At 41.4% G+C, this 13,708-nt stretch overlaps 1 protein-coding gene across 4 annotated transcripts in view; it reads left to right on the top strand.

Annotated features, from left to right (window-relative positions):
- HHIPL1 (HHIP like 1) overlaps window positions 1-12,083 on the top strand; it is a 39,657-nt gene extending 27,574 nt beyond the window's left edge. For 2 of the 4 annotated variants that reach the window (XM_073349621.2, XM_073349620.2), the window contains 2 exons: window positions 407-489; window positions 2,933-12,083. In XM_073349621.2, the coding sequence (XP_073205722.1) occupies window positions 407-489; window positions 2,933-3,552 (703 nt within the window). In that variant the 3' untranslated portion in view covers window positions 3,553-12,083. The remainder of the gene's footprint in view (window positions 1-406; window positions 490-2,932) is intronic. The other 2 variants (XM_073349622.2, XM_073349623.2) reach the window with 2 other exon arrangements.
- Window positions 12,084-13,708: the final 1,625 nt, after the last annotated feature.

Genomic DNA, 13,708 nt, shown 5'->3' on the forward strand with positions numbered 1-13,708 from the left:
GCATGCCATCTTGTTTCTATGGAGATGGCTTGGAAACTTGCATGTGAACATGACATTCATTTCAGCTATCTAACAAACATTGTATAGCTTTATGCTTTTTTTCTGTTCAATTTGATTCATATCTTTCTGTATCGCTTGAACCCACCAGTGATTTGTACTTTGATGGATACAGCAATGATCAAGAAAATGCTATCAAAATATTGCACATGCTTGTGAATATTTGAGCTCTCTGATATACAGAATGAATAGGATTTTGTGGGGTGGGGTATAAGAGTTTATTTGGGTCATTTAAATAGACCTTTTTTCCAGAAGTACGAAATTCATTGAAAAGCAATGGAAACAAAGAATGCTGCTGATACCATTGGAAAGCAATTCATCCTGTATCGTCTATGTTCCTCTTTCACAGGAGAGCACCCCCAGGAAAATGCCGTGTTGAGCCTTTGTCAGTGAAAGTGAAAAGCAGGCTAATAAAGTTTGTGCCGAAGGAGAGTGAGTATTGTTGTTGCTCCTTATTTTTGATCCGTAAATATAAACTCAAAACCAGCATTGTCTTTTTGGATATATGCAAACCATCCAGAGCCTCAGGCCCAGTCTATCCTTAAAATTAATTTCTATCGACACCTTTTTAATATAAGGAGTGGAAGGATGGTTGGGGCACTAGCCTCGGACTTGGGAGACGCTGGTTCAATTCCCTGCTGTGTTACAGACTTCCTGTGTAACCTTGGGCAAGGCAATGGAGGCAGATCTACACTTAAAAGCCACAGCACTTCAGTGAAGACACTACCTATGCTGATGGGAGGGCTTCTTCTGTCGGCATAGTTAATCCACCTCTGTGAGAGGTAGTAGCTATGTTGATGGGAGAAGCTCTCCCTTTGACATTGTGCTGTCGACACTGGGAGTTAGGTTGATATAACTGCATTGCTTGGGGTGTGGATTTTTCACACCCCTGAGCAACGTAGTTATACCAATTTCAGTTTGTGGTATAGACCTCACCTTAGTCTTTCTGTGCCTCAGTTCCATGTCTGTAAAATGGGGATAGCAGCACTCCCCTTCCTCACAGGAGTGTTGTGAGGATAAATACATTCAAGATTGTGAGGCACTCAGATCCTGGGGTGGTGGGAGGCCATATAAGTACCTAGGATAGACATACTAAACATTCAGCTTAGACTGTGCCTCCTTACCTGACTTTTTCCCATTCCCTCCCATCTTCCCTTTCTGTGGTAGATAGCAATATGGCTGTCTCATTAAGAGCAGCGTGGATTCCCTGTGCCAGGGCTTAAATTCAGCCAGAGCCATTCAGAGCAGAGCTCAGGTAAATATTTTCAGACCTGTGGGAGCTCTGGTGCCTCCGGTAGGGCAGAAGCCCCGAGCCCTGCCCCTTCCCGCGGTTGTGGGGCAGAAGCCCTCGGGCTCTGGGAAATAGTCTGTGAGAATTTAAACCCTGCCTGTTGTCATCTCTGCACTGCAGTCTTGAATTCTACAGTGCTTTCCACTAGGAGTAGGAGTACACTAGGAGTACCTCCTAATAGGCAGAAGCACTTCAGTGTGTGAAAAGTCTTGTTATTAGAGGAGGACTGGAAATTAGCTCCTTGAGAGAGATTGGATCTGAGCCACTGTTACTTAGAGGTCAGGAAAGGATGAGGAAAATGCTCTCAAAAGATTCAGTTCAGTCAGATAATCAGCTGAACTTCTGGCTTACGCATCCCCTCCACGCCCCCCCCCCCCCCCGCCATTGATTGCCTGTTACTAAATGTACTATTGCATAATGATAGACTTTATCAATTAGTGAGCTCCAGAATTGCTGAGTACATTGTGAGATCAGGCCCTAAACCTAACAATGTGTAAGTTTCCAGAGTGTGATAATCTCTTCTCTGTATTGTCAGTTTCCCCAATTTATTTTCTGTCTTCAGAAGCTGAGCTTTCAGAATAGGGAATGCTTTTCATGCTACAAACAAGACCCCCCCTGCCAACATATGGGATTCTGGGAGGATGTTCCAAAAAACTGAGCCCCTCCAAATCTTGGCCAGTCGAGGATGTGGGTTATTTAGGAGAGGGTGGTGTTTGACACTTTTTCCCCTCTGTATATTAAAAAGAATGATGAGTGAGGTTGGAGGGGAAGTCCGTAGGCTAAACAGCAGAATTTTGACATCTTTGCAAATATGCATAATGTTGGGAGAGCTACGTGGTTAATTATTATTCTGACTAAAGTAACTATCCCTTTGACTATCCTATATTTATTTTTAACTTAAAAATAGAATGAATAAGCAAGTCCAGTAATTCCTGGAAGCTGCAACAGTAAAATATGTCCAGCCCTTTGCAGTTCAAGACTGTTTTAAAAAAACCCACTGTTTTATGTGTTGTCCTGGCAACTCAGCTCTTTTTGCACATTCCAGTTACCAGAGAGAATTGATTGTGAATGTCTGTGATTCCAGCCACATTGAATAAAGTATCTGGCACAGTGGGGAGGCTGGAGCTCTCACAATCTGGTAATGATCCAATCATTAGTAATGAAGAAGACAGCAGAAGTAGAAGCATGTCTTTAAAAATGCTTTCTGCAGGGGCAAGAGGTACTTGGAGAGACCTCTATTTCTTGCCAGAAGTCTCGAGCATTTAAGTCTGACTCTTGATATGTCCACGCATTAAAGTTCTGTTGGTAAACTGTGCATGCAAATTTGGTAATGTTTCCTTTTTTGTCCTATTTATTGGCATTGAACTGTGCAGTCATCTCCAGCAGCCAGACATTCTTAATACACTGGAAACTTTTAGCTGATGCAATGTTGGTTTAACTACTCAACAGGATCAAGAAAGTAAACTCCATCAGAAGTTAAATACAGTGGAGCTATAAGTTAGCACTGTTTTTATGTAGTCATTTTAAACTATTGTACTAGCTTTATAAACTCATTATCGTTACCTCTGTTTTTCCCCCAATAAGAACTGATTGTGAAAACACCAACCCAACGGCCTAGATTAAGGACTACCACCAAAGTCCCACGCAGGGGTAGGCCAACTTCTGAAACACCCCATGCCACTACTCCAGACTGGGTGGAACAAATCTTGAACCTTCTAAGGAATCAAAATAGAGTGCAGGTGACCTCCAGAACACCAACAACCAAACCCCCAAAGTCCAGGAAAGGGGGGAAGAGTGGGGAAAGAAGAGGGCAGAGAAGGAAAAACAAACTTCCCAGCACTCTGACTCCACCCCAGCTCCTGAATGGTGCAGTGCGACTGATGAACAGGCAAGCAAGAGGAAGAGACCGGGGAAGGGTGGAGATTTACATCAATGGAGAGTGGGGCACTGTGTGTGACGACTTGTGGAACTCCAAGGCGGCAGTTGTGGTGTGTCGCCAGTTAGGGTTCCCTTATGTTGTCAGGGCAACCAAGAGAGCGGAGTTTGGGGAAGGACGTTTGCTTCGGATTCTTCTTGATGATGTTGAGTGCACTGGGCAGGAGAAGAACCTGCTGGAATGCACACATGCAGACATTGGCAAAAACAACTGCTCCCACAAAGAAGATGCAGGAGTGATATGTAGCCATGAAGAGGTTATAAACTGAAAACTAAAAACAGCACATTGGGAGGAATGGGAGGGTAGAAATGGACTAACCTCATCTTTCTTTTTCCCCCTTCTTAAACAGTGGATGTATTGAAAACGGTATATTTAACCCTGAGGATGCTATATCTGATTTAAGTAATCTTGCAGTCTTGTCCCCATACATCCTATAATGTGTGTGCTGGGAGGAGGGAGAGAATGTACAGAACATAATCGCTTGAGCATGTGTGTGATCAGGGTTTTCTTTTTTACAGGTGGAAGAAGAAACATCCTCATGTTAGCGATTATGAAATAGAAAGATGTACCCCTTTGTCATCTCAAATGCAACTGTAGCACAGAGTTCCCCCAGCCAGGTCTAGCAGCATTCCGCTGAAAAACATTCCCAAATGGCAGTGTTTTAAAGTTTTGTTTATCCAAACATTCACATTGCCTGCTTAACTGTTCTGGCACCTGTACAAAAAACTGAACATTGATCTTTGAGCATCTACGAGTCTGTGTGTTTTGTTGTGGAAAATGGAGATAACTTAGTGTTGAATCTCCATGCTCTGGCTTTAAAAGGAAAATGAAGGCAGGGACCTGATTCTCCTCTCTGGCTGTTTTTATGCCGGTGTAAATGTATTGACTAAAGTGGGAATTACACCTGTTTACATGAGGAAGGAATCCTACCCGGAGTCATTGTAGTGTCTGGAAGAATTATGTGTTAAATTCTACAAATTGATTCAAGTTTCATTTCAGAGAGTCTTGTCTCATCTCACTTGCACGAGAGTAACTGCATTGACTTCACTGGAGTTACTCCCATTTACACCAGTGTAAGCAAGTGGCAAATCCAGCCCATAGTACATATGGTGGCTCTAATCCAGTTTAACTGCAGTTATGGAGACACTTCAGTCCTGATTGTCCACTGCCTTGAGCCTTGTGTGACCACATACCTCTGTGCAAAACTCTACCAAATCAGAAATGTAGCATTTTACACCCATTTTGCACAGTGTAAATGACTACACAAGGGGCAGTGCCATAGAGAACAAGGCCTGTTACATGTGTACAATCCTTAAAGGGACACCATCAGTTTCAAAAAATCTTACACTTTTGTCTGAATTGGTTTTTTTACAAGTAACACATAAGTAGCCCTAACTGAATGAATGGAGACACGTTGTTTCTGTCTCTCTTGCTCTCTCATTTTTTAAAACAGTTTTTGTGTCCTCATTTTATATACAGTAATTTTCACTTTATATTCAGTGTCTATTTCCTATTTACGGTGTGTCTTTCAGACCACACCATGCGAAAGATGAAAAAAAGGAATATGTAGTACTTGTAAAGACAGCCAGCAGAATTCAAACACAAGACTTAGAATCTGCAACTGATGACTAATTTTGTTGAAATAGCCCAGAATCCACGCTGACTGTGTCCTTTCAAATCCAAAACACAACTCCAGATGCTAAATACATTTGTTTAAAATGATCATGCCTGAACTTTCTTGAAGACCCTATAAATATTCCTTGCTGGTAAAGAATAGCATCCCTGTGTGAGCAGAGATGATGAAAGGAGTAGCACCGACTACAACTTTCTGTTCCATGTTAATCAAGCTAAAAGGGGAAAACAAAGAAGTAAGGTGCCTTTTATGGAATGTTGTTCTTGTTGCCACAAAAAACTCAAAATGTCATTAAGGCTTTTTTCACAGCAACCCAGTAATGAGGTGCAGCTGTTGAAAACTTGGGGATACTCAATTTGGATTCATCTGTTTGGGGAACAATTCGAGAAGCCCTTTGTAAATTTGTCTATAAAATCATTGGGCCACATACAACAGTTTTTTGGGCGGGTTGGGGGAAAGAGGAATTATTTCATACCATTTGTTTTCAAAAATTCTCCTTTCTTTTTCATAATCTAATTTCATCCAATGCTAGCTGTTTGATTTTAAATGGAAATTTGAGGGAGTGTTCTGCTTAAAAACGGTGGGTAGGTTCTGGCCCAAGCGAACTAAAGCTATCCCAGAATACTCCTGGATGATTTGAGTATCTTTTCCAAAGACAAGATGGGGAGGAACCTCAACATGGCAAAGAGGGGCAGGTGAATGAGTACTCCTCAGATTAAAGTCTTCGTTTATTTTACTCCTGCTTTTTGCCAGCTGGAGCCTTTGGCAGCAGAATGTAAGTAAATGCCACCTCATCATCGAGGACTGATCACCGCCATCTAGATGCTGCTGTTGCCACCTTGTGGCATTCATTCTGTGCCGGGAGAGGAGAACATAAGGAATACTCAAGGCCACAGCTATCACCTCTCTATTGGTACACAGGGGAGCTGATGACAACTGACCCCAGCAAATTCAGATACAAAGCTCTGCAATCCCCGTTTGTGCTGTTGGGAGTCATGTGGCTGCCACACAGCGTATAGAGAAAATATACACCATTAGAAACAGAGGCTGTCTATTATGTTTTTCCCTGACAGTTTCCCACCAGTGCTGTGATCCCACAGTTGCTTCCACCAGAGAAAGTGCAACGGTGGGAAATCTTGGGGGGCAATATAGACAAAGAGAAAGTGAGTGCGTGCATTCTATACATATTCATACAACAGAGAAGGTAAGTACTCCTGATCGTCATGGTCCCTTCTAGCCTTAAAAATCTATGCATTTTTCATTCTCTAATTTTGCAGCATTTAAATAAAGAGCCCCTGATGCCAAAGGCTTGAAATACCTGTAGATTTAAATATTTGATGCATCATTAACTATTTAATAAGATTCTTATTGTTAGTCTTTGTCATTCTTTTAATGCTCACTGCTTCACTTGTGTCACAGTTCACATATATACGTAGTTTTAGATATGTCCTATTCCTTCATCAGAATATGCCAATGCACGGACCTCTGTGCTAGTGGACCATTATACAGGATCAGCCCCTTAAACTATCAGTTACCATAGTGCAATTGTGGGTATGTTATTCATGTGTTATGTGGCTTCCCCAGAGTCTTTGCTATAACCTGTTGTGTTGCTGTGTGCTGTTAAACAATGGCTTCTTTCCACCCCAGAAATGGCTGCATTTCAATATTGGATTGCAGTTCCTCTGTATGTGTGTGTAAAGTTTCTGAAACACTTTAAGAACCTTGAGAAGGAAACATTCTGTATAAATTAAGATGTTTTCATCCTCTATCTCGTAATGTAAATGAATCTCAAAACTAAGCTATTTTTGGTCTCTTTAGCTGCTAAGGAGTCCTGGCCACCAAAAGAAAGAAAAATAGTTTGAAAATGAGTTCTGTTTCATCTGTGTGAAATTTCAGTTTTAGATTTTTAAGACTTATGCAGCACAGAACTCTGCAGGGAGAACCCTGCCCACCTCCTGTGTATCAGCTTGCTGGGTATAAACAGTATCTCACACATTTCGTACACTACTAAATACAAGAACTGTCTTTAATTAATATTAAGACTGACTCAAACTGAGGAAATTTAGTATTAGCACTGCAAGTGACATGCTGTTTTTAACATGTCAAAGAAAGGAAGAAAACAAAGACAGGGCATGAGTCAGGGACATAATTTGGCACATTTCCTGGCTTTAGGTGGATATTTAAAGTCATTTAAACTTTATTTTTGGGTGTGTTTGAGATTAAGGGGGGAAAGGAATTATTTAGTGCAAAGTTGTTCTGAAATGCATTGTTCTTTACGCTGAACAACCAGAGAGAGCGGTGTCTAATGAGGGACTGGGATGCCCTCTCAGAAAAGCTGGATTCCCAGATATTCTCTTGAGAATTTTTTTAAACCCAGAGGGCACCAATCTGCCTTTAGAACCGAAAACATGCACAGTATGTGCAGCAAAGGTAGCCTTTACCACAGGCAGTAGAGTAAGGGCTTGTCTTCACACACACACTGCCATAGAGGCGCTGCACTGGGTGAGTGAAGCCGCTCCTATGGTGAAAGGAGAGCTTCTCAGTGTAGTTAATTCACCTCCCCAAGAAGTGGTAGTGGGAGAAGTTCTCCCATCAACATAGCGCTGTCTACATGACGGGGGGTTAGGTCCGGGGGGTGGATTTTTCACACCTCTGAGCAACATAGTCATCCTGATCTAGGTCTGTAGTGTACACCTGGCCTCAGACATCCTGCCACATTAAGGAATTGGGATTGTCCCCCACCAAAAATGAAAGTTGATGCCCCTGCTTCACAGCTTCAGACTGTCATTCCAACCACCATTGCCCCCATTTCCCAACCCTTGCAAGCCTCTGTTCAACTGTCTCTCCCCCCTGGTTGGGTGTCCCTCCTGCCCTTTTCCTCCCACCTTACTCATCGGCACAGCAAAGGGGAAAATGTAGCTCTCGTTTTGTCACCCAGCAAACCAGAACAAATCCGCCAAATCTTCTTAAGGCAGCTTTTTGCAATGCATTGCACTTTCTTACCCCCATCAACTTTATGGGTTGTAGCACAGGGTAGAAGTTTGCACAAAACCTGTCCCATTATGTTAGTAATAGGCCTGATCTTACCATTAGTTATGTTCCAATTGCCTGTTAAATTCAGTGGGAGCTTTGGGAATGTATCCCACAGCAGGATTAGGCCCTACATATCATAAATACATTTATATTTCTATTCTGTGTGTTCATATTTTGTTCACGATTTAAGGCAAAACAGAGTGGTAAGAGGGTAAAACTCTTTTTGGAATTTTACCTGCTTGTATCAGGGCTGCAAGTGGCCTGTAATGTTTTCATCATGTCCTTATTGTGTATATGTTAAATGTTTACATCCCAATCCTCCTCTTGGATATAGAGTGCATCACTGATTATTTAATGGCCTAAGTACCATGGAGGTAGGCAGTAGTCTCTGTCTGGGTGGGACAGACTGGGACCTTTAGAGCATGTGTTAAGTCTACTAAAAAATCCATATGACAATTTGTAGAAGTTATTCTGAAAGTGCATTGGCTGACTGTTAAATCACACTGATTGATTTTAATGTATTCAGGGTAAAATTCACCTCTACATAGAAGGCCTGGCAAAGGTCTGTGCACGACTTAAGTCCCAGTTGGAGGCTTTAAATGGTGCATAGGATTTGTACTGGCCATTCACACTCAGGTGGATCTCACTGTAGGTGATTATTTAAGGCAGTAGCATTATACATTTTCAAAGTGCTATACAAATGTTAGCTAATTTCACAGCTCCCCCTTGCAGGCAGGTAGGTAAGCATTTTCCTAATTTTAAGGTGAGGAAATCATGTTAGAAGAGAAGTTAAAAAACTTGCCCAAGACCTCAGAAGAAGTCAGGCAGGATTGGCACTCTGGGTTTTCTGACTCCCAGCTCTGAGCTTTAGACTAATAGACACCTCTAATTTAGAGGGAATTTTGCTATTAACTTCAGTGGGACCAGGTTTTCACTTTGTATCTCCAGACCTGCCTGTAAAGTGCCTAACACACTGTTGACCTTTTTACAAATAGTAATAGGAGCTAACTGCATCCCAAATTTTATTTTAAATCTATATCTGCCTAAAATTATAGAAACTTAAATAGGCCTCCAAGCCCACTTTGCTATTTTTAAACATTTCTATACATTTCATATTACAGTCCTGGGGTTTTTAATGTGTTGACTTTACTCTCAGGCTGAGAAAGCTGTATCCCATATTTCTGCCTTGAGCAGAATTTTATTGCCAAGTTACCATCAGCACCACTGGAAAAGGGATTCAGATGGAAACTGTGATTAGTGTTTAACAATAACATGGGAAATAGTGATGCTATTTAAATGATTATATATAAAAACAACCCCAATATTCAGCCATCTGTAGTTCCGTTGACATCAATCTGGAATGTAATCATTAATGCCTTTCTCAGGAAGGACTAGCTGAAGGCAACTATTAAACGTACTGTGGCCTGGCCCTTTATCAAGAAGCTATCTCTCAATGTTAATGATCTTACCACTTAGGTGTCTAATCTCTACCCCTTTCTTGTTGGAGAAAGTTGTTGATAGCGAAGGAGGAAGGCCAACTTAGCTTCTTCCAATCATATCGTTGTTTATGGGCATCCACTCTGCATGTGGCATGGAGATAGCATGAGTCGTGCTGGTTGAGAATTATCTCGGGGAACATGAGATGTCCATACTGGCATTATTAGATCAATAACAATGTGATCTCATGCTGTTGGTGGTGATGTGCTGTTGATTTCCTTCGCTGGTGTAACTCAACTTGCTTTGAATGGTATTGCTTACCTCTGAAAGAGAAATGCCTTCAGTTATTATAAGGAATTGCTCCTTTTTCTTGAGGGTTCTCACTTCTCCTGGGCAGGGATAATGTCCCTTGCCTCTGTTTGCCAGAAGCTGGGAATGGGTGACAGGGGATGGATCACTTGATGATTACCTGTTCTGTTCATTCCCTCTGAAGCACATGCCATCGGCCACTGCCAGAAGACAGGATAATGGGCTAGATGGACCTTTGGTCTGACACAGTATGGCCTTTCTTATGAGTCTAGACATGACTAAATAGAGCAGCAGACTTGGAGGAGGTGAGCCTGACACTCCCTAGAGCTGCAGGTGGTCAGTACCACTCATGATCAGGCTCTCTCTTCACACAGCCATGCTCAGTGACATGTTGATACAAGAGATGGCTTTAGTACTGACTCCATACAAAGCAGAATTTGGCCCATTACTTTATTATTACTTTTATACTTGGAGAAATTAACAAATTTATACTGGTACGGAAGTTATGTCTTTCTATTACTTTTATTTCATTCATATCTGGGCCTCTGTATAACTGTTTTTAAAATGCAATCCTTTATTGTAATGGTGGTGGAAACAAGCCTTTATTGTAATGATGGGTCTGTAATATTAGGTATAATAATGCAGCCTGTATTTTATAAATAAAAAACCCAGATTTTAAAATTAATTTTTGGATATATTTGAAAAAAACTTTAAATCTTCACTTCTGATGTGAGCATTTTGCAGGAAAGAATGCAGGTGAGTTCGCCTACAAGCAAATATTTTCCTGCATATGTTGTAAATGGCATGTACAATATTAATAACGGAGAAACAACTATGTAATGGAAGAGTTCCAGCAATGGGGTCTGTCCGTGGTGTGTGTACTTATAGTTGGGGAAAATGTTATTTGCTCTTACTCTAATCCAGATAATGTGCACTCTAGTACTATAGTGATGGGTACCATATGAATCTACACAGTAATAATAGTAAAACCTAGGAGATCAGCTGTTAAGATAGTTGACCCTCAGAACACCAAGATGAATTTTTTTATTATACTGTTGCATATTTTTATATAAGGTTAGCCTGTTTCTGTTTTAAACCTGTGATTATATTCCCTATTCCCAAAGTTATTTTATAAAGCATTGAACTGAGCTGGATGTATCCATGATAATACCACACAGTGCTACTGCCTTTTGCTTGCTGTGTATCACAGTATAAATTGAATATGTTTAAACCTTTAGCACATTTTAAAATCATAGATAAGTGGAGCGGTTTTGCTTTGCCATCACACAGTAAGAAAGCATGAGATTACATGCTCTATATACCAGATTTTAAATTCCTTGGGGGCAGAGACCAGGTCTCTGTCTGTTGTAAACTGTAGTTGCTCAATGATTAGTCTATGATGACACTGGACCATTGAACAGACAAGAAAGCACCAACAAGAAAGCAAAGACAAATTTTATATACTGAGGTTTTGTTTTCAGTGATAGTAAAATCCATTTACCTCCCATTAGACAAATGCCTGAGTATTTTCATTGTCTATCCACACAATCATTTTCTGTCAGAGTAATGTCTGCATTACAGTGCCTAAAAATGTTCTAGCACACCGTGATGCTATAGATCTTCTATAAACTTTGTTAAAAGTGATCTGAATATTCCCACAGGAAGCACAGATTATGGTCCTAATCCTGCGAGCAGTTACTACTGAGAGCATCTATCATCCTCCCAACCCCCATGAGCTATTTTTTAAAGTGGAAGGCTAATGCTTGCACATATTATGGTAACTATATGCTGCAAAAGACACTATAGTAGCAATGTGATGTGCTATTGATGCCAATATAAAATACTAATATGCAAGTGTTTATTTCCATTTGCTATGGCACTCCGATCAAGCATGTTGCTTACATAGTCCCTGATCCTGCACTGAGCTCAGGGCTCTGCCCATATAGTGCTCTGTACAGTTTTGAAGATTTAGATGGTAAACTCTTCAGGAGGGACTGTCTAAATTGTCAACTCCAGTGCTGAGCATGCTGATGATACTTAATGAATAGCTGTAGGATTCATACAAGGTTTATGTGCTTGGCAACATTCAGGGCACACCCGGAGTGTTGTGCTGGACCTGTGCACACACAGCTCCTTTCAAGGGCATCAACCTTGGAATCTCGCCCAGATGTCGTGAATCGTGGGAAGCCTCCCAGGACTGGGCTCAAGGCCCGAGAGCAAGGAATGCGGTAGATAGAAACTGGTAAATAAGAATGTTAAACAAAGCCAGTGTATTCCTTTTATCTGTTGGAGAATGTAATGCGCGCGGGGAGAGAAAGAATAAAGGGGGAAGGTGGAAAGCTGACAGGCAGAAGCCTGTTAGCAGACCAGCCGCTTGCTTGCTAAAAGCTCTGTGCTGTCTTGTCATTGAACCGCCACAAATAGCCACCATGTTCATTTGCATATTTGAGATGGATGCAGTTAAAAAAGAAAACAAAAAGCCTCTTATTTGGAAACCTGGTTTTATTGACAAATTCAGGACTGTCCCAAAGACCGACCCCTCTGCATCCCTCAAACTGGTCAAGTATGTGGTGCAGAGATAGTGAATTGTTTTCAAGTGCAAGCTGCTGTCTTTACTATGCCCGCTACCTCCTTTCATCACTTACAAAATATGTCACTAGCTATCCTGGGACTGGAATAACAGACAACTATATACAAGAACCCTTCCGTATCACCACTCTTAGCTTCACAGATCCACAAACATATCAAAACATGTTATCTACAGCCAGACCCTCAGGTATTGCAGAATGTGCAGGATATACATCTTAACACATTTAAAACTCCCTTCACCAAACAAGGACACTCCACCAGACATGTAGATCGTATCATAGTACTGGCCATCCAAATACCTTGAGAAAACATGTTTCAATACAGGAAAAAATACCCCTACATAGGCACACCCTCCTTGTCACCTCTCACTGCACACTGGAACCCATGTGGGGAATTGTTAAACTGTTACAACCCATACTTGATGGGGACCACAGCCTGAGAGAAATCTTTCCCAAACCTCTCTTCTGGCCTTCAAACAGCTCCCCCAACATTGCCATGCTCATCATCAGAAGAAAGCTCCACACAAACCAGGATCCACCAACTCAAACTGGCACCAGACCAACAGATGCAAAACCTGCAGACATATCTCCACTGCTACAATGATCGATACCGCCCACAACGCATGGCGATTCACATGGGTCCTACACATGGCTATCGCAACATGTGGTGTACCCCATCCAGTGCACTAAATGCCCCAATAACAACTATGTGGGTGAAAGCAGACAATCATCATGCTCTCAAATGAACTCACACAGGAAAATGATAAAAGACAAGAAAAAAACAAAAAACAAAAACAACCCTATGACTTTTCACAAAACAAGCACTCCATATCTGATCTATTAGTCCTTATCCTAAAGGAAAGTTGCACAACCCTTCAAAATACGAGATTAAATCCATAACTTTGCTACACTCTAAAAATCATGGTCTAAAGCCATGTCTACACTAGCACTTACGTCAGCAAAACTAATGTCACTAGGGTGTGAAAAACACACCCCTGAGCAACATAAGTTTTGCTGGCATATGTGGTAGCATGCCCAGCGCTATGTCCTCAGGAGAGCTTCTCCCCATAGCTACCACCACTCATTGAGGTGTTTTTATTACCTTGCCAGGAGAGCTCTCTCCCATCAGCATAGAGCAGCTACATGAGGGATCTTACAGCGGTGCAGCTGCAGCAGTACAGTTGTGCCACTATAAATTCACTAGTATAGACATGGCCTTAATAAAGACACTAGTTTTATGCCTTATTACAACAATCTATAACCTACAAACACTCCCTTTTTTGTCTTATGTCTGTAGGGGTGTTAATTGACCACTTCCCCTTGAATGGTCTCTTAGAATAGGTGTTAACTACTTATGTTAAATCTGTTCCAACTAGTATTTAGCTATGACAGGCTGAGTACCTTTCCCAGACCTAAAGAAGAAC

This window comes from Lepidochelys kempii, chromosome 6 (genome assembly GCF_965140285.1).
Source record: "Lepidochelys kempii isolate rLepKem1 chromosome 6, rLepKem1.hap1, whole genome shotgun sequence".
In the NCBI taxonomy this organism is placed as follows: domain Eukaryota; kingdom Metazoa; phylum Chordata; order Testudines; family Cheloniidae; genus Lepidochelys; species Lepidochelys kempii.